At 54.5% G+C, this 20,613-nt stretch overlaps 1 protein-coding gene across 3 annotated transcripts; it reads right to left on the reverse strand.

Moving 5' to 3' along the window:
• Positions 1-8,905: 8,905 nt before the first annotated feature.
• Positions 8,906-20,216, reverse strand: HYOU1 (hypoxia up-regulated 1). 3 transcript variants are annotated; one of them, XM_036259203.1, is made up of 26 exons: positions 20,109-20,216; positions 19,326-19,416; positions 19,041-19,134; positions 18,781-18,859; positions 18,481-18,635; positions 18,332-18,408; positions 17,856-18,037; positions 17,535-17,650; positions 15,774-15,966; positions 15,439-15,573; positions 15,213-15,295; positions 14,975-15,107; positions 14,630-14,817; positions 14,280-14,418; positions 13,423-13,483; positions 13,212-13,291; positions 12,791-12,973; positions 12,507-12,679; positions 12,337-12,424; positions 12,135-12,257; positions 11,856-11,989; positions 11,628-11,712; positions 10,627-10,861; positions 10,498-10,545; positions 10,278-10,328; positions 8,906-10,158 (listed from the first exon to the last, which is right to left on the reverse strand). In XM_036259203.1, exons 2-26 carry the CDS (start codon positions 19,408-19,410, stop codon positions 10,097-10,099), a joined length of 2,982 nt encoding a protein of 993 aa, XP_036115096.1. In that variant the 5' UTR covers positions 19,411-19,416; positions 20,109-20,216; the 3' UTR covers positions 8,906-10,096. The 3 variants fall into 3 exon arrangements, with proteins under 3 accessions (XP_036115096.1, XP_036115095.1, XP_036115094.1); XM_036259202.1 differs by having other exon boundaries at positions 10,278-10,331; XM_036259201.1 differs by lacking the exon at positions 20,109-20,216 and having other exon boundaries at positions 8,906-10,161; positions 10,278-10,331; positions 19,326-19,502.
• Positions 20,217-20,613: the final 397 nt, after the last annotated feature.

Raw genomic sequence — 20,613 nt, forward strand, 5'->3', positions numbered from 1 at the left:
AAGATAAACTATATGAACAAACCAAATGGCAATGAATACATATCTATCGACAATGGAATCTACAAACAAAATGAACAGGTAGAACAGAAACATTCTCGTAGATACAGAGAACATTTTATTGGTTGCCAGATGGGAGGGGGGTTGGGGGAATGGGTGAAAAAGGTGAATGGATTAAGAAGTACAAATTCATTGCCCTGGCCGTTTGGCTCAGCGGTTAGAGTGTCGGCCTGCGGTCCAGAGAGACCCGGGTTCGGCCCCCGATAAGGGCATGTACCTCTGTTGCAGTTTGTCCCTGGCCTTGGTTGGGGTCCTGTGGGTGGCAACCACTCGATGTGTCTCTCTCACATCAATGTTTCTCTCTCTCTCTCTTTCTCTCTCCCTCCCTCCTGCTCTATCTGAACAAAAACTAAAAAAAAAAAGAAGCACAAATTCATTGCTAGACTGACAAACCTCAAAGGGAAAGGGGTTGGGGAGGTGGGAAGAAATAAACCAAAGAACTTATATGCATAACCAATGGACACAGACAAAAGTGTGGGAAAAGGCGGGAGGGGGGCGGGAGTGGGGAGGAGGGGGTCAATGGGGGAAAAATGTGGAACATCTGTAATACATTCTACATTCAACAATAAAGATAAAAATAAATAAATAAAATAAAAATATATATTTATTTATTATTTTTTATGGATTTTTTTTAGAGAGACAGAAAGGGAGAGAGAGACAGAAACAATGATGTGAAGAAAAGCATGGGGAGGGACTTCCGGTCAGGACGGCGGGGAGGTAACACGGTGTCCGGCCCCCCACAACCACATCAGTGACAACTAACTACAGAACAGCCGTCCTCAGAGCCCCTGACCCCGAGCTGGAGGGAGCCCTACGGCTACGGGTTAAAGCAGCAGCCGCATCGGGACTGGGAGGAGGGCGGAGGGGCTGGTCCCACACCCACGGGTGGCGGATAAAATCAGGAGACACCTCGGCTGGGAAGGTCCTCCCTGAGGACTGAGGGGTCCCCGTCCCACACCAGGCGCCCCGCTCAGGGTCCCAGTGCCAGGAAGAGAGTCCCCATCACTTCTGGCTGGAAAACCAGCGGGAACTGAGGCTCAGGGAGGCTGAGGCGGCTGGAGCCCCAGGCAGCTCCTTAAAGGGCCCGCGCACGGACTTATCGGACTCTCTCCCTCTGAGCTCGGAGGGGAGGCAGCTCGAGGGGCACCAGAGACACACAGGGGAGAACTGAGCTGTTTGGCACTGGAGCGAGGGCTGGAGAGGGGGCTTTCTCCAGGACAGATGTGCTGTCGGAGGCATTTGTTCCTTTGGTGAGCCCTTCCCTGGGGCGGCAGATGCCCCCATATCTGGGACTCCAGCACGCTGGCTCACACTGGTAGCCCTGCCCTGGTGACCCCCTGAGGCCCTGCCCCACCCAATTTTCAAGCCCACCCAAACTGTTGCCACTTGCTTAACCATAGGATTGGCCTGTCTTGGATCCTGGTTCAGGTTTTCCTAAATTCTTTCAAACAAGCAGCATCTGGTCTCAGAGAGCCCCATACCTCTCGTTAAGTAATACACAGAAACAAACACAGAGAGGCAGCCAAAATGAGGAGATAAAGAAACAGTTCCCAAATGAAAGAACAGAAAAAATCTCCAGGAAAAGAACTAAGTGAAATGGAGATAAGCAACCTAACAGATGCTGAGTTTAAAACACTGCTTATAAGGATGCTCAATGAACTTAGTGAGAACCTCAAGAGCATAAAAAAAAAAAAAAACAGTCAGAAATGAAGGAGGCACTAAAACTGAAATAAAGAATAATTTACACAGATTCAATAGTAGAGTAGGTAAAGCCAAGAAGCAAACCATCGATTTGTAATATAAGGAAGCAAAAAACACCCAATCAGCACAGCAGAAAGAAAAATAATCCAAAAAAATGAGGATAGTGTAAGGAGCCTCTGGGACAACTTCAAGCATGCCAACATTCCCATCTTGGGGGTGCCAGAAGGAGAAGAGAGAGAACAAGAAATCAAAAAATCAAAAACCGCCCTGGCTGGTTTGGCTCAGCGGTTAGAGCGTCGGCCTGCGGTCTGGAGAGACCCGGGTTCAGTTCCCGCTAAGGGCACGTACCTCGGTTGCAGTTTGTCCCCGGCCCTGGTTGGGTCGTGCAGCTGGCAGCCACTCGATGTGTCCCTTCCACATCGATGTTTCTCTCTCTCTCTCTCTCTCTCCCTCCCTCCCACTATATCTGAACAAAATATTGAAAAATGTCCTCGGGTGAGGATAAATATAATAATAATAAAAAAAAATTAAAAAAAATAAATAAATAAATAAAAAAGAAATAAAAAACCTGTTTGAAACAATGATGGCATATCATTCATTTATTTATTTATTTATTTATTTATTTATTTATTTATTTATTTATTGGTGAAGGAAACAGACATACAAGTCCAGGAAGCACAGAGAGTCCCAAACAAGATGAACCCCAAGAGGCCCACACCAAGACACAGTATCATCAAAATGCAAAAGGTTCAAGACAAAGAGAGAATCTTAAAAGCAGCAAGAGAAAGGCAGCTAGTTACCTACAAGGGAGTTCCCATAGGCTGTCAGCTGATTTCTCAAAAGAAACTTTGCAGGCCAGAAGGGAGTGGCAAGAAATATTCAGAGTGATGAAAAGCAAGAACCTACAATCAAGATTACTCTCTCCTGCAAAGCTGTCATTTAGAATCGATGGCCATATAAAGACTTTCCCAGACAAGGAAAAGCTAAAGAAGTTCATCACCACCAAACCGTTATTATATGAAATGATGAAGGGTCTTTTTGAAGAAAAAGATAAAATATGTGAACAAACAAAATGTCAATAAATATATATCGACAATTGAATCTACAAACCAAATGAACAGGCAGAATAGAAACATTCTCATAGATACAGAGAACATTTTGTTGGTTGCCAGATGGGAAGGTGTTGGAGGAATGGGTAAAAAAGGTGAAGGGATTAAGAAGTACAAATTCATTGCTAAATTGACAAACCTCAAAGGGAAAGGGGTTGACGGGGTGGGAAGAAGTAAACCAAAGAACTTATATGCATAACCAATGGACACAGAGAACAGTGTGGGAAAAGGCGGGAGGGGGGCAGGAGCAGGGACGCGGGGGTCAATGGGGGAAAAATGAGGAACATATGTAATACATCCAACAATAAAGATAAAAAATAAACAAATAAAAAAAAAACAAAACATTGATGTGAGAGAGAAATAACAGTCCGCTGCCTCCTGCACTCCCCCTACTGGGGATTAAGCCTGCAACCTGGGCATGTGCCCTGACCAGGAATCAAACCAGCAACCTCTTGGTGCAGGGTTGACGCTCAACCACTGAGCCACACTGGCCGGGCTGTTTGTTTTTTTAATCATGGAAAGGTGATAGATTTTGTCAAATGCTTTTTCTGCACCAGTTGAAATGAGCATGTGTTTTTCCTTCATCTTATTAATATGATGTATTACACTGATCGAATTTCACCTGGGCTAAGTCTCATTTGGTCATGGCATATCATTCTTTTATTTGTTTGTTTGTTTGTTTGTTTATTTATTTATTTATTTATCCTCACCCGAGGACATTTTTCCATTTTTTGTTCAGATAGAACGGGAGGGAGAGAGAGAGAGAGAAACATCGATGTGAAGGGACACATAGGGTGGCTGCCACCTGCACGACCAACCAGGGCCGGGGACAAACTGCAACCGAGGTACGTGCCCTTAGCGGGAACCGAACCCGGGTCTCTCGGGACCACAGGCCGACGCTCCAACCGCTGAGCCAAACTGGCCAGGGCCATATCATTCTTTTAAATGATATGCTGCTAAATTCAGTTTGCTAGTTTTGTTTTTTAAGGATTTTTGCCTCTTTTTTCATAAGGGATTTATATCTGGTTTTCTCTCTCTCTCTTTTTTTGTGGTACATGCCCCTAGCGGGAACCAAACCCAGGACTCTCTGGTCCACAGATCGACGCTCAACCACTGAGCCAAACTGGCCAGGGATGTAGTATTCTGTTCTAGAATCGTACCAGGCTATGCTTGCCTCATAGAATGAGTTAGAAAGTGTTCCCTTCTGCTCAATTTTTGGGACTAGTTTGAGGAGGATTGGTGTTAATTCCTTAAGTGTTTAGCAGAATTCATCAATTAAGGCATCTGGTCCTGGGGTTTTCTTTGTTGGAGGTTTTTGATTATAGACTCCATCTCTTCAAGCCTGTAGATCTATTAAGATTTTCTGTTTCTTCTTGATTCAGTTTTGGTAGTGTGTGGTTTTAGTAATTTGTACATTTCATCTAGATTATCCACTTTCTTGACCTACAGTTACTCATAATGTTCTCTTACAATTCTCTTGTTTTTGTGAAGTTAGTAGTGATGTCCCCTCTTTAATTTCTAATTTTCGTAACTTGAATCTTCTATTTTATATTTTAGTCAATTTATCTAAAGATCTGTCAATTGTTGATCTTATCGAAGATTTATTTTTGCTTCACCGATTTTTCTCAATTTTTTCTATTGTCTATTTGTTTAACTCTGCTTTAAATTTTATTATTTCCTTTCATCTGTTACATTTAGATTATTTAACTTTTTTGTGTGTGTGTAGTACGTGCCCCTAGTGGGAACCGAACCCGGGACTCTCTCATCTGTAGGCCGATGCTCAATCGCTGAGCCAAACAGGCCAGGGCAGATTATTTTACTTTTTTTTTTTTTTTATAGAGTGGGAGGGAGAGAGAGGAAGGGAGAGAGAGAGAGAAACATCAACGTGAAAGGGACACATCGAGTGGCTGCCACCCGCAAGACCAACCAGGGCCGGGGACAAACTGCAACCGAAGTACGTGCCCTTAGCGGGAACCGAACCCGGGTCTCTCCGGACCGCAGGTCGACGCTCTAACCGCTGAGCCAAACCGGCCAGGGCAGATTATTTTACTTTTGTTTTTCTATTTCCTTAAGATGTGGAATTAGATTGTTGACTTTTTTTTCTCTTTTTATGCTGCAGAGTTCCCTCTGTGCATGGCTTCCACTGACGCCCACAAGTTTCGGTGTGTTGGGGTGTGTGTGTGTGTGTGTGTGTGTGATAGATTTTATATATTACAGCAGTTTTTGGTTCACAGAAAAACTGAGTGGAACGTATAGAGAGCTCCCATATATTCCTGGTCACACACATGCACAGCCTCCCCCCACCATCAACATCTCCCACCAGACTGGTATAGTTGTTGCAATCGAACCTACATGGACACATCACTATTATCCAAAGTCGGCAGTTTAGTTATTTATTTATTTTTAAATCCTCACCCCAGGATATTTTTACATTTTATCTTCAGACAGAGTGGGAGGGGGAGAAAGAGAGAGAAACATTGATGCGAGAGAGATACATCGACTGATTGCCACCCACACGACCCCAACCGGGGCCAGGGACAAACTGCAACCGAGGTAACATACCCTTAGTGGGAACCGAACCTGGGACTCTGGTCCGTGGGCTGGCGCTCTAACCGCTGAGCCAAACCGGCCAGGGTTTCACTCTTTTTTTAAAAATAAGTTTTTATTTTCTTTTCTTTTTTTTATCCTCACCCGAGGACATTTTTTCCATTTGTTGTTCAGATAGAGTGGGAGGGAGAGAGGAAGAGAAAGCGAGAAACATCGATGTGAAAGGGACACATCGAGTGGCTGCCACCCGCACAACCAACCAGGGCCGGGGACAAACTGCAACCGAGGTACATGCCCTTAGCGGGAACTGAACCTGGGTCTCTCTGGACCGCAGGCCGACTCTCTAAGCGGTGAGCCAAACCGGCCAGGGCAATAACTTTTTGTTTTCAATTACAGTTGATGTACAATATTATATTAGTTTCAGGTGTACAACTGCGTGATTAGACATTTATAGAACTTAACAAGTGATCACCCCAATAAATCTAGTACCCACAGTGTTATTGGCTATATTCCCCGTGCTGTACTTTACATCCCCGTGACTCTTCTGCAACAACCAATTTGTACTTTTTTTTTTGAACCCTCACTCGAGGATATTTTTCCATTTGTCTACAGATAGAATGGGAGGGATGGAGAGGGAGAAAGAAACATTGATGAGAGAGAACATCAATTGGCCGCCTCCTGCATGCCCCCTACTGGGGATCGGACCCACAACCTAGGCATGTACCCTGACCGGGAATCGAACCAGCAACCTCTTGGTGCAGGTGTTGACCCTCAACCATTGAGCCACACTGGCCGGGCTAATATGTACTTCTTAATCCCTTCATCCTTTTCACCAACCCCCCCAATCCTCCTCCCATCTGACAACTGTCAGAATGTTCTGTATCTACTAGTCCGTTTCTGTTCTGCTTGCTTTTTAGATTCCACATATGACATCATCTGGCATTAGTCCTTCTGTCTGATTCATTTCCCTCAATACTATACCCTCTGGGTCCATCCATGATGTTGCAGATGGCAAGATTTCATTCTTTTTGATGACTGAGTCATATCATTATATATATGCACCACAGCTTCTTTATCCATTTGCCTATTGGTGGACACTTGGCTATTGCAAATAAACATGTGGATGCCAGCATCTTTGCAGTTTAATGTTTTGGGTTTCTTTGGATAAATACCCAGAAGAGGAATTGCTGGGTTCTAAGTATAACATACACCTAAAGTTATACAAAATACATTGATAAGTTCTACCTAAAATAAATTTCCTTGTAATAAAGATCACATACAAAGTAAAAATATAAACTGGGTAAGGTATATCTACAACTGATAGACTAAGGACTGATTTCCTTCATTTCCTTCATATATGGCCAATAGATACATGAAAAAATGCCCAACATCACTAATCGACAGACAGATGCAAACTAAAACGACAATGAGGTGTCACCTCACACCTGCCAGAATGGCCGCCATCAACAAATCATCAAACAACAAGTGCTGGTGAGGGTGTGGAGAAAGGGGACTCTAGTACACTGCTGGTGGGAATGCAGACTGGTGCAGACACTATGAAAAACACTATTGAGTTTCCTCAAAAAATTAAAAATGGAACTGCCATTTGACCCAGTGATCCCACTTCTAGGAATATATCCTAAGAAGCCTGAAACACCAATCAGAAAGAATATATATATGTACCCCCATGTTCATAGCAGCACTATTTACAATAGCTAAGATCTGGAAACAGCCCAAGTGCCCATCAGTAGATGATGGATAAACATGCTGTGGTACATGTACACAGTGGAGTACTATGCAGCTGTAAGAAAGAAGGATCTCCTACCCTTTGAGACAGCATGGAGGGCCCTGGAGAGTATTATGCTAAGTGAAATAAGCCAGTCAGAGAAAGACAAGTATCACATGATCTCACTTATGTGGAATCTAATGAACAAAACATACTGATGAATAAAATAGATCCAGCCCTGGCCGGTTTGGTTCAGTGGTTGGAGCATCAGCCTGCGGTCCAGAGAGACCCGGGTTCAGTTCCCGCTAAGGGCACGTACCTCGATTGCAGTTTGTCTCCAGCCCTGGTTGGGTTGTGTGGGTGGCAGCCACTCGATGTGTCCCTTTCACATCGATGTTTCTCTCTCTCTCTTCCTCTCCCTCCCACTCTATCTGAACAAAAAAAAATAGAAAAATGTCCTCAGGTGAGGATAAAACAAATAAATAAAATAAACAAAAACAAAAACAAAAAAAACAAAATAGATCCAGAGACGTGGAAGCAGGGGACAGACGGATGAATCTCAGAGGGAATGGTGGGGGGTGGGGTGGAAAGAGATTAACCAGAGAACTTATATGTAGCCCTGGCTGGTTTTGCTCAGTGGTTAGAGCATCAGCCTGTGACTGAAGGGTCTTGGGTTCGATTCCCAGTCAAGACCATGTACCTGGGTTGCAGATTTGATCCCCAGCACTGGTCAGGGTTGTGCAGGAGACAACCAATCGATGTGTCCCTTTCACATCAATGTTTCTCTCTCTCTCCCCCTTCCTCCCACTCTAAAAAATCAATGGAAAAATATCCTCAGGTGAGGATTAAAAAAAGACCTTATATGCATATATGCATATCCCACGAACACAGACAATAATGTAGTGAAGGCCTGTGGGGAGAAGGGAGTGGGGTGAAGGAGGTCAGTGGGGGAGGTAGGGGTACATCTGTGATACTTTCAACAATGAAGATAAATTTTAAAAATATCTTCAAGACCATTAAAAATGTTTAACAAGAGCCCTGGCTGGTTTTGCTCAGCGGTTAGAGCATCAACCCAGACCAGAGTCATGGGTTCAACTTCCGGTCAAGGGCACGTACCTCAGTTGTGGATTTGACCCCTGGTCCCAGTCAGAGTCTCTGTGCAGGAGGCGACCAATGGATGTTTCCTTCTCTCTCCCCCTCCCTCCCACCCACTCTAAAAAAAGAAAAAAAATGCAGAAACACTAGGTATGTAATAATCAAGTTTAAGTGATCGGTGGTGTATCTATTCAGTGTATCACAAAGTTAATAATGCCCACTCGAGGATGGGAACTAGATGGCTCAAAAATCAACTCTTTAAAAATAGTAGATATTATAAAGCTCAGTACTTTTATACTCAAAGATTGTTAATGAGATGCTTATGTTAAATATATACGTGTAGTCCAGCTGGCGTGGCTCAGTGGTTGAGCGTCAACCCCTGCACCAAGAGGTCACTGGTTTGATTCCCGGTCAGGGCACATGCCCACGTTGTGGGCCTGATCCCCAGTGGGGGGGCGTGGAGGCGGCCAATCAATGTTCTCTCTCATCGATGTTTCTGTCGCTCTCTCCCTCTCCCTTCCTCTCTCTCTAGAAATCAATAAAGAAAAAAACAAGTATCAGCTAACAGAAGAATAAACAATGACATTAACAACAACAACAAAAAAAACAGCACAAAAACTGTAGAAAATAATATTTTATTGAAAGTTTCTCAATTAACAACGGAGCAAAGTACAATTTAAGTCAGACCTGCCCAACCAGTCTCAAATGCTATTGAAAGAACTCAGACATACAGGACGGGGGGACCCTCAGGTCTCATTTCTGCCAATGTGGCAAAAAAAAAAAAAAGGGACAGACAGACAGGACCAGGTCCCCTTTGCTATAGGAACTGAGGTGTAGCCCTGGCCCCTACCAGACAGAGTCCTGGGGGACAGGCTCCCCAGCGCCAGTCAGTGGCCCAAGGCCCAGCCCAGCCCCTTCCTCCCCACAAGCCTGCCTCGAACGTGTTGTTCTCACATTCACACCATGCTCCTTGCCGAGGGCCGGGACAGGGACTCACAGTAGAAAGCACACTTTGTCAGCCCAGGGTGCAGGGTGAGGGAAAGGCTGTCCGAGGGCAGACCGGCAGGAGAGGAGGGGCAGGCAGCAAAGGGACACAGAGGACCAGGCTTGTGCGAAGAGGCAGGTGGCCGGGGCTGGCAGGATGCTGGCACCCCACGCCCGCCACTCCACATGGCCGCCCTGGGCCGTCCAAGGGGGGAGCTACGGGGCTTTCACAGGCTCACTCCTGAGGAGGTGGCTGCACTCCCTCCCCCTCTCCGTCTACTCTGGCCACCAGGCGTACGTGAGGGTGAACCGCCGAGATTTACTTCCGCCCGGCAGACAGGGCCCTGGGCACAGGCTACTGAGCCACAACGGCCTGCCAGGACACCCGGAGGAAAGGAGCCCAGCACCCAAGCTGCAGGGAAGGAAGGACACTCGGAGGGGAGCGTGAACAGGCACTCGGAAAGCACACCTGGCCACCAAGACTCGAGACACTGCGCTCTGACAAGGATTTCACGTGGGAGGAAAGGGGACAGGAATGGTCAGACGAGGACATCCTTCTACTACAGGCCTGCCCACCAGCGACGGCCACTCTCTCATCTGCCCAGACAATTAAGACATAAGAGTGACTTTCCCCAATTTAGGGCCTGGATAGGTACAGGGCCGGGGCATGGGATGGGGGAACAGAACAATTTCCTTCGTAACCACAGCTCTACTCTGGAAGGAGCTGGTAAGTGTCCCGTCCTTCCCCTTATCCACACCGCCAGTCACCAGTGAGAGAAGGAACTGGAGCCTCTGCGGACAGGACTAGCCCCGCCCCAGCCCTGTGTTTAATAAATAGAGGTGGCAGGAGAAGGGCGGGGGGGGCTGGAAGGCAGGGTCACAGCTCATCGTTCCTCGGAGCTGGCTTCTGTCCGGCGGGCTGCTCCTTCTGCTCAGGTTCTGCTGGGAGTCGGGGAGGCAAAGGGACGACAGCGGATGAGGTGGAGGCGAACGCTGCGCTCCGTGCAGACACCCCCGATCCTACCCAGCTTCCTGGCGCACCCCAGCCCCGCCCTCACCTGCGCCAGGACCTTCTAACTCCAGAGGTTCCGCATCTGCTGGCTCGGACCCTGCTTTGGGGAAGAATCGTCCGTCAGTGTCTGCAGACGGGAGGGCCGTGGAGGGGCTGGCGAGAGCTGGAGGCCACACGCAGGGTTTGCGGGCCGCGCGCGGTCTCTGCACGCCAGTCTGCCAAGCCCCAGGCTACGCAATGTCCATGTTCCCAGTCTCCCCACTCACGCGTCTCCTTCTCGGGCTCGGAGACAGGCTCTGCGTCTTCAGCGTGGCCTGCAGGGAAACGAGAGAACTGCAGTCGCCGCAGGGAGGGGCCTCCCTGCCCAGCAGCTCCGAGCCAGGACCTGCCCTCACCTGGCGGGAGGACGACCTTCTCGCTCTGGGCACTGGCATTGAGCGGAGGTTCGGGCCGGGTTTCGTTCTTGTCCTTGGGCCTGGGCCGGGGCTTGGCGAACTTGGCCTTGCTGAGCAGATACTGCACCTCCCGGTCCAGCGCCATCATCTTGGCCTCGATGTCCTTGGAGAGCAACACGGGCTTCTCCGTGGCGGGAAGCTTGGCCTGCTCGGCCACCGTTGCGTTCTTCCAGGCCTGTGGGCGAGGCCAGCACAGGCTCAGAGCTGACAATGGAGACAGTGGACAGCTCTGGCCTCAGGCCTTCCCCACACCCCAGACCACCCACATGGCGAGCAGACTCCTCAGAACGGCACTCAAGGCTCTCCACAAGGGAGGCTCAACGACACACTTCTGCCCTGGCCGGTCTGGCTCAGCAGTTAGAGCATCGGCCGGAAGACCAAGGAGTCGCTGGTTTGATTCTGGTCAAGGGCACAGACCGCAGGTGCGGCTCATCCTGGCCCTGGTCGAGGTTGTGCAGGGGGCAGCCAGTCGATGTGTCTCAGTCACAATGATGTTTCTCTCTCTCTCTCTTCCCCCTACCCCTCCCTCTCTACCTGAAGATAAACGAATAAAAAATCCTCCGGTGAGAATGAAAAAAAACGACCCATTTCTGGCTGTATCCTCCTGCTGTGACTGAGGACAGCTGGACCCCGGCTGTTCCGTTCCTGCTCCTCACTCAGTGTGGCCCACAGTTCTCATACCCAAAGCTGCTTCTACGTCCCATGAGCCCGCCCTCACCTCCTCAAACCCTGGGCCACTTCTAGTCCAGCTCCCGCCCCAGCTCCTCCAAGGATCTTTCTCTAACCTCCCAGGGAGGCTCTGTGGCTCCCCCATCTGGCCGCTCTCGGCTCTGACCCTTGCTCAGGCCTGGTCAGAATGGCCCTGCTTGACTGCTGAGCCCAGAGCGTGCACGCAATACCGTTCGCGGTACCGTTCGCGGTACGTGTTCACACAGGGTTACCCAGGTCTCGTTGATGGCTTTCTCCAGGGTTGTCATTTCCACCTCAGTGAAGATCTGGTCCATCTCTGGAATAAGCCGGGCCCCCCTGGAAGCCAGAGGGGAGACTATCGCTCAGGAGGGGTGGGGGCTGGGGCTGGGGCGGGGAGAGGGAAGCCGATGGGAAGCCAGGAAGACCTGGGGGGGGGCTTGGCAAGGCCAGTGTGGACGAAAGGGCGGAGGGCCGCTCACTTGAGGAACATGCTGGAATGGTTGAGGAGGCTGTCGAGGGCAGACAGGCGTTCGGGCCACTTCCTCCGCTCCTCCACCCGAAAGAACAGCCCTTGGCACAGCTTCCTCAGCTCGGCCAGCTTCTCCTTCAGCATCTGACGGGGAGCGGGCGGGGGGACGATGGTGACAGGGCAGCCCTGGAGCCAGCCCGGCACCTGGTCTCATGGCCTCACCCCAGCTCCTCCCACCTGCTGACTGGAGGGAGAGCTGCCAGCCCACCCCCGTCCCGGGAGGCCTCACCCCTGTGGTGGCCTCGAAGCCTTCGTCCTCCAGCCAGGCGGAGGCAGCGCTGAGCTTCCCAGAGATCTCCTCACGCTGCCCCTCCGTGGACACCTCCTGGTACTCGGGCTGGTACAGCTTGTCCTGGGGGCGCAGGGGCATGGGTGAGGGCAGGCTCACAGGCAGCCCCACAGGCCCCGCGCGGTGCTTCCCGCCCACCCACCTGCGTCTCGAAGATGAAGGCCTCCAAGCTGTTGGCGGCCTGCTCGCGCTCCTGCTTCTCCAGGTCTCGCGCCGTCAGGGCCTGAAGTCTGCGGGCAGAGGCGGAGGCAGGGTGAGGGGGGCGCGCGGCACCGAGGCCCGGGCTCCGCCCCACTCTCAGCCCGGACTCACTTCTGGGCTGAGCGGGTCAGCTCGTCCTCGGACAAGTCGGGAAGGTCCAGGACGGCCAGCTCCACCCCTATCTCCTCCACCATCCTCTGCTTCCGGGAGGGCTTCTGCTTCTTCTCTCCCTCTGGGGCTGGGGGGACACCCTCAGACCCCGCCTCCCCCTTGTCACCTGGCTTCTGTGGGGAGAGAGGAAGATGTCAGGAGCCCTTCTGGACTCCACAGGCCGGGACCGAGAGGAAGAGAAACAGGCACCCGCTCCCTCAGCCTGAGCTCAGCCTGGCACTTACCTGGGCCTCGGGCTTCCCCCCATTTTCTTTGTCTGCGGCCTTCTCTCCCTCGGGGGCCACACTCCCCTTAGGCTCCGGAGGTGGGGGCTGGGCGGTGTCCAGCGGGGCCTCGCCTTCCTCCCTGAGCTCCGCCGGCTCCCCAGGCTCATCCTTGCTCCCCTCGGCAAGGCTCTCCTCCTCCTCCTGCACAGCCACACGCCAGGCAGTCAGGCCTCGGGCAAGACCAGCACGGCAGCCGAGAGCTCGCGCTCGGAGGGACAGAGGACCACCGTATGGACTGGGCACTGGGCTATCTGGCCCGCAGCAGCACAGGGACAGCTCAGAACAGAGCAGGGTACGACGCCTCGTCGTGGCTGAGAGGACAGGGCAGCTTGCACACGCACCCCAACTCCCTGCCCCGCACCCCGTCTCCCAGGCTCACCTGGACAGTGCTGGTGCCGTTCTCTTTGGTGTCTGGCGTGGTGCCTCCTCCAAACAGGCTGGAGATGGTGTTGCCAAGCTCTAGGGTGACAAAGGCCAGAGAATCAGGGGTCGCAGTAGTGACTCCGCCTTCCGACTCAAGGGATGGCCTGCCCACCTCCCCGCGCACGCACGGGCCTCACACACGCATGCACGTGTGCACACCATCTTACTGGTCAGAGTCGACTCCTCTTCTGGACTGTCTTCCACCAGCGTCTCGAACACAGACTCCACCTGAAACGGGTCCGGGATGAGGCGTGCACAGCGGACCCACCCTCCCAAGCTGCCCCCGTGGCAGGGTCTGCTGACACCCACGCAACTCCCACGTGGGGCTGGATTTCACCTGCTTCTCCTAAAGGCTCTTGGATCGAGTCACCCTCCTCCCTTTGATCATGGGTCCTCTGAGGACAAGGTCGCAGCTCCTTGTTAGCCCCCGAGCCCTGCCCTTCTCCACTCAACAGCAGCATGGGCCGTTATTTCCCACACCGTGGCCCAAAAGGTGTTAGCCCAGCCCGGCCGGTGTGGCTCAGTGGACTGAGCGTCGTCCCACGGACTGAGAGGTCCCAGTTCAATGCCCGGGTTGCGGGCTCAATCCCCAGTAGGGGGCATGCGGGAGGCAGCCGATCGATGTTTCTGTCTCTCCTCCTCCCTTCTACTCTCTAAAAATCAACGGGACAAAAATTCCTCGGATGAGGATTAGCAAAAAAAAAAAAAAAAAGCTGGGGTTTCCTTGGCCATTTTTTTTTTGGTATGTGCCCCTAGCAGAAACCAAACCGGGAACTCTCTGGTCCACAGGCTGATGCTCCAACTGTTGAGCCAAACCAGCCAGGGCTCCTCGGCCGTTGTACAGACCCTGAAGTTTACAACATCCACAAGCACTTACAGGCTATGAGAAGGGCCACGGCAAGTCCCTGGTTAACTTCACTTAGAGCCAAGATTTACCCAGCCCCACACCCTTCCCATGTCTCATGTCCTGGAACAGGGCGGTGGGACCGGGGCCCGCCCTGCACAGGGTCTCCTGGGCACTCACCCTGTCTAGGCTGAGCACCCCACTCTCGTCCAGGTTGAAGTGAGCCTTGATGCCCTTGGACTCGTAGTCAGGGTGCTTCCTGAAGCTCTCACCCACACCTTTCAACTTCACTGTGGTCAGATTCTGGGAGCCGAATACCCTGGTTGGGAGGAGAGCAGCTCAGGGGACCTGCCCAGCTGCCCCCAGCCTGGACCTCACAGCACAGGGGTGGAGGCCCTCCCTCGGGGCACACTCAGGAGGCAGCACCCTCTGGAGAAGAGGCTAACCCCCCCCGACTGCTTCCCCTAGCTTAGCCCTCAGGCCCCAAGCCCCCTCCCCAGCGCTCCCACCCTGCCCCCCCACCCCCTCACCGGAGATCCTCAGGCCCCAGGAAGCCCAGGTCACCATAGTTGATGTGGAAATTGAAGTCGTGGCTGTAGCGGTTGAAGGTGATCACTTTGCGCTGCGGGTAGGGCCCCATCCGGGAGAAGAGGACGCGCTTATTGTGCTTCAGGCTGTGGACCCCAGGCTCCTCCTCGACCTCCCTCGTGAACTCAACCTGCGCAGCGGCGGGCACAAGGAAGAGGCAGAGCGGTTCTGGGGTCAGGGGTGAGAAACACCGACGGGAAGTAACATAAAAACAGACTGAAGGGGCAGAAGGGAGCCCCCCTGGAGCGGGAGAGGGAGCACGTCGCCCATCAGACAGGCTAACTCACCAGGATGGGGTAGATCACTGCATCGCGCACCATGAACGGCTTCACCTTGAAGGCTTTGCTGAGCGCGGCTGCCTGGTACACAGCCCCCATGGCGGCGGCTTCGTCCGCATTGATGTTCTTCCCCAGCTCCTCCCTGTCGAAGTCCCAAGCTTCAGCAGGGTCTGTCCTGCAACTCCCGGCCTGGTCCCCCTCTCAGCCTCCCAGCTGCTCAGTCCCTCGTCCTGGCCCCCACACTCACTTGCCCACAGCTTTCAGCAGCACCTCCTGAACTTTGGGGACCCGAGTGGCCCCACCCACCAAGATCACCTGCTCGATCTCATCCTGCAGAGGGAGAAACCATGTGAGATGGGACAGCATGTAACTGACTCCTCTCCTCAGCACCGACTCCCTGTAATGTCCCTCCTCCCTGCCCCTCCACCCGGCCACTCCCTGCCGCAGCCCGGCCCACTCCGCCCACCGCTCACCAGGCTCATGCTGGCACTCTGCAGGGCCTGCTGCACAGGCCCGGGCACCCGCTCGAACAGGTCTGCACACAGCTCTTCAAACTCCGCTCGAGTCACCTTTGCCTTGAAGTCCACGTCGTCCATGAGGCCTTCGATCTGGGGAACAGGAGTGTCAGCGTTCGCACCCAGCCGTCTCCTGGGCGGCCGGGCCAGAATCCAAGGGAACAGGACTCCGAAGGATGGCAGGGGGCACGGGAAGCGATGGGCCACACCAGACACAAGTAGCCTCATTTGACAGTGGTGTCCTCCACCCTCCGAGGGAGGAGTATTGCCCTCCACCAGCTACATGTGGGCACCTGGGCCATGTGGTCAGCATTGGCGCTCAGGACAGTTTTGACTCGATTAGCCTCACGTAGAAGCTTGGCCATGGCCCGGGGGTTCTCCCTCACGTCCTTCGCTCCCTGGCCCTTGCGCTGTTCGTTGAAAAGCCCAGCCAGGTGCTCGCGCAGCCGGAGCTCCATCTCCAGGCCCCCCAGGGTGCGGTCAAACCTGTCAGGAAAGGTAAGGGAACAAGTGGGAGGAACCCATGAGGCCCCTTCATCTGCACAGGAGCCCAACTCTCCCTCCACAGGACGACGCCTCACAGTCGCAGTTCCCCACCCACTCATTCAACTGTAATTACTAGGCGACAACTATGTATTTGTCTCCGGGGAAAGCACAATTCTGAGAGGAAAAAGATATTGTTCCTGTGGTCAAGGAGTTTACAATCTAGCAATTAAGTAATCAAATACATGTGAAATTGGAACCACCCGTGTGTCATAAAGGAGAGGCAGACAAGGCCACTGAAACCTGCGTGAGACCTTCTAGCTGTTTGGAGACGTTGGGGAAAGTTCTGAGAAATGATGCTTAAACTGAACCTGGAGGAGCTGGAGTTAACGCAGTGAAGAGGGAAAAGCATTCTAGACAGGAGACAGGCTGTGTCAAGACCTGAGGTGGGGGAGAGCAGTCGATTCCAAGTGTGGCCGAAGCTCCAAGAGCAGGCAGGGGCGCAGGGGCTCAGGGCTGCAGGGGTGCGGGGTGCAAGGGCGCAGGGCTGCAGGGGCGTGGGGTGCACGGATGCAGCCTTATAGGTTAAGGTTCGAAGCCACTGAAGGGTTTTGTTTTTTCCCTCACCTGAGGACATTTTCCCATTTTTGTCCAGATAGAGTGGGAGGGAGAGAGAGAGAAACATTGACGAGAAAGGGACACATTGAGTGGCTGCCTCCCACACGACCCGACCAGGGCCAGGGACGAATTGCAACCGAGGTATGTGCCCTTGACGGGAATCGAACCTGTGACTCATTGGTCTAATCACTGAGCAAAACCGGCTAGGGCATCACTGAAGGGTTTTTACACAAACTGGTTACAATCAGGTTGGCATTTTGAAAAGAAACCTGTGGCAACAATGTGGGGAAAGAACTGGAGGGAGCCCACAGCGGAAGCAGGAGAGCGTCTCCGGAATTCTACAGCTGACAGGTGATGGCAGCTTGAACTAGTGTTAGCAGTAGAGACGGATGGAAAAGCAGAAGTTCAAGAAACAGGATGATGTCAGTGACACGTTACTTAAGCCAACTAACATTTACAAGACGGTGAACAGACGATGAATCTGACACCCTATATATGGTCTACAGCCTAGGGAATTTTTTTTTTTTATATATTTTTTAATGGATTTTAGAGATACAAAGAGGAAGTGGGAAAGGGAGAGATAGAAACATGGATGAGAGAGAACATGGATGGGCCGCCTCCTGCGTGCCCCACACTGGGGATCGGGCCCACAACCTGTCATGTGCCCTGACTGCAATCACACCGGCGACCTCCCGGTGCAGGGTCAGTGCTCAGCCACTGAGCCCCCCGGCCGGGCAGCCTCAAGTTTTCTTAGAAGCTCAGTAGGTTCCCTGACTTTCAGCCTCCCCGAACTACTCTGCCTGCCCCCTCGTCCCCCTGCTTGTTGGCAGAGTACCCTGCACTGACTGACAGTCTTCACCTGGACAGCATTCCTGCTGGGAGCAGGTGCCCCTCCCAGAGGACACCCCGACCTGCGGTCCCAGCAGGCAGCCTTCCTCCCAGCACCCACTCACCCGACTCCCTGGATCTGCAGCTGCGGCTGCACCCCGGCCTCCTTCGTCTTCACGGTCTGGTAGGTCACGATGGTGCACACGGTGCTGCCCGAGCCCATGTCATAGAACATGACGTTCTGTAAAGACACCAGCCAGTTGTCACAGGCACCTTATCCGACACCAGGGTGCCCGCCCACTTCCAGGGGCTGCATCAACTCTCAACTAAAAGCCCAGTGCTCTGACAGCGGCGGAGAGGGGTCTGTGCCAGCAAGATGCCAGATGAGCCAAGTGGCCTCCATCCTCCAGTCTGCATGTCGGGTCGGCAGCTCCTCCCTGGCTCACCTGGGCAGTGCTGTTGATATCTTTCCGACGGAAGACACCGTAGCTGAGGGCGGTGGCGGTGTTGTCATTGATGAGCTGCAGCACTTTGAGGCCAGCCATGCGAGCTGCCTGCAGCACAGCCCGGCGCTCGGCCTGGTTGAAGAAGGCTGGCACGGTGATCACTGCGTCCTTGATGGGCTGTTCTACAGAGGACAATACAGCAGGGTTCACGCCAGCTCCACGCCGCAGGCGAGGCGAGGGTTTCCCAGTCTTGGCACGGTCGACGTTTTGGACTAGACGGATACCTCTCTGTGGCGGGGCTGTCCTGGGCATTGGAGGATGTCTGGCAACACCCCTGTCCTCTACTCACTCAATGCCAGTAGCAGCTCCCGTCAGGATAACCAAAAATGTCTCAGACACAGCCACATACGCCCTGGGAGCCCCCATCTGAGACCCTAGAGAACCTGGTCACCACTGGCCCCACCTTGGCCACTCACCTGCAAAATCTTCAGCCAGGCAACGGGAGTAATTGAGAACCATGCCCAGAACCTCCTCAGGTGAGAACTGCAGCTGCCTGGGGGGAGGGGGGAGTCAGAGGCAGAACAGCCAGGCACTAAGGGGGGCCACCTCCCGGCGGAGCACTCACGGGCTAATCTGGAAGAGCACAGTCCGCCTCTGCGGGTCGACGCCTAACTCGTGCTCCGGGAAACGGTGTCTGTGAAGGGCCACGTGGGGGTTGTCCTCCTGCTTCCCCAGGAGCTGCAGGAAGTACCGCAGCGTGGCCTTTGGATTCTTGACGGCCTGAGAGGAGGGGAAGAAGGAACAGAGCGGTAGGCTCCAAGCAACATCACCTGCCTCTTCCCTCAGAGACCGATCGGGAACAGACTCGGGTCTGCCCCTCCGCTCAGCTGCTCGCCACTCTGGGAAGGGGAGGCTGCCAGCTCACCAGGCTTGCTGCACTGTCTCCAAAGAATCTCTCATTTTCTTTCAGGGTCACGGTCACGGGGGTTTTCCTCCGGGATTCCCTGAGGAAGAGACATGAGGCCCAGGCGCCTATAGCAGGGTGTGGACCCAGGAGCCTCAGCATCACACACACAACCCATCACCCAAACACCAGGCTCTTCTTCAAGGGCACCTGGAAGAACACACCGTCGCTTGGCGCCCAGACGCCCTCCTCCCCCACCCCTGGCCCGGGGCTGCCCTCACTTGTTCAAGACAATCTCCATGGGGACTCCAGGTTTGACGATGGCCACCTTCATGGACTCGCTGCCCAGGTCCACAGACATCACGGCCAGCATGTCTGAAGGGGAAACAGACTTGCCAGTTAGCCCTTCTTTCCCCACCTTCCTGAGGCTTCTGTAATGAGAACGCACCGCTCCCCACGGAGAAAGCAAGACAGTGGAAGACAAAGGAAAAGGCCGGGGTCCGTCCCTCTGCGTATCACTATCCTCCACTCAGGTCCTCCTGCCACCCCCCTGCGGGGGTACACACCGCTCAGTGCCAACAGGTCGGCCACGAGAACGGCCAGCAGGGTCCAGCGGGCCAGCCTCCTCTGCGTCCCGACGGTGGCTGCCATTGTGCCCTGGGAGGAAAACAACACTTGTAACTGGACGCCCTCAACGAGGAGACAGAGCCTCACCCCCAAACACAGCCGCTTTCAGGTTCACACCTACTCCATCCGCCCCCAGGGTAGAGCGGCCCCATCCCCGCGCCCCTGCTGATGAGAACCAAGCCCCCAGTCGTCCCGGAAGTGCCCACGCGAGGCCCAGGACACAGGGGCCCGGCACCTCCTGCGCACAGGCGGCAGGCGCCGCGCCACCGCGCTGGTCCTGCTGCGGGGAGACGGGGAGACGGGCCGCGGCCGCCGGGGTCCCGCCCAGGGCGCAGCACCTGCCACACCTGGCGCCCGCACCTGGCGCTCCCCGCCGGCGGCAAGCAGGCCGGCTGGACGCGAGCTGAGATGTCGGTGTCGGGGCTGCGGGGCGTCGGGAGGGCCTGCTGCTCCCCGGCCGCCCCGGCTGCGCCCTCCGGCCGCGCCGCCCGCGTAGCCGCGGTGCCGGGGACGCGCGCTCGGCCAGTCCGGCGGCCCCGGCTCACCTGAGCCTCACCTGACAAAGGCGGCGGGCCCTCTGCCGGAAACGGGCCCCAGCCCAGCCCCCGGCGTGGGGCGCCCCAGCTGCGGGGACCCCGCGGTCCCGCGGCCCTGCTCCCTCCGCGACCCGGTCCGCGGCTCGACGGAGCCTTCAGGAGGATGCCCCACCGCCCCACCCCTACCTCAGGCCTCTGTCGTGGGCCCGGCTCCGGGACTAACGCAGCGGCGGGGTTACCACGCGGCCGGCAGCGCGCCCCCCAGCTGGCGCCCTTCACGGCTCCCCTCGCTTTGCAAACTGTTACATTAGCCACCAACCTCTCGGCGGCGTCTCGCGCACCAGCCGGCCCCGGACGCGGCGCACGCTCATTGGAGCCCCGGCCGCCCGGCCCTGCGCCGCGCGCCCGGCCCCGCCCCCGCCGCCCCGGCGCGCGCTCCCATTGGGCCACGTCCGATGCCCGCCCCCCTCCCGGCTGCGGCCCCGCCCCCGCCCCCTGCTGCGGCCGCGGGGCGAGCCCCCTGATTGGGCCGCGTCACGGCGGAGCCGGTGCGCTCGCGGTTCCTGCCGGGAGTGACGGGGTCCGGGAGCGAGTGTCCGCGCTTCTTCCGGTCGCGGGGGCGTCCCGGCGCGGCGCGCGGCCGACCAGGCGCTGCCTTGCTGGGCGGCGTGGACCGGCCCGGCCGGGGGCA

This window comes from Molossus molossus, unplaced genomic scaffold (genome assembly GCF_014108415.1).
Source record: "Molossus molossus isolate mMolMol1 unplaced genomic scaffold, mMolMol1.p scaffold_m16_p_13, whole genome shotgun sequence".
Classification (NCBI taxonomy): Eukaryota; Metazoa; Chordata; class Mammalia; order Chiroptera; family Molossidae; genus Molossus; species Molossus molossus.

Coding starts and splice junctions, on each gene's coding strand:
- HYOU1 (XM_036259201.1), bottom strand. CDS start 19,410: ATGGCAGCCACCGTCGGGACGCAGAGGAGGCTGGCCCGCTGGACCCTG. Junction 13,484..14,279: donor GGGTGCTCAGCCTAGACAGG/GTGAGTGCCCAG, acceptor GACCCGTTTCAG/GTGGAGTCTGTGTTCGAGAC. Junction 10,546..10,626: donor GAAGGTCGTCCTCCCGCCAG/GTGAGGGCAGGT, acceptor GTTTCCCTGCAG/GCCACGCTGAAGACGCAGAG.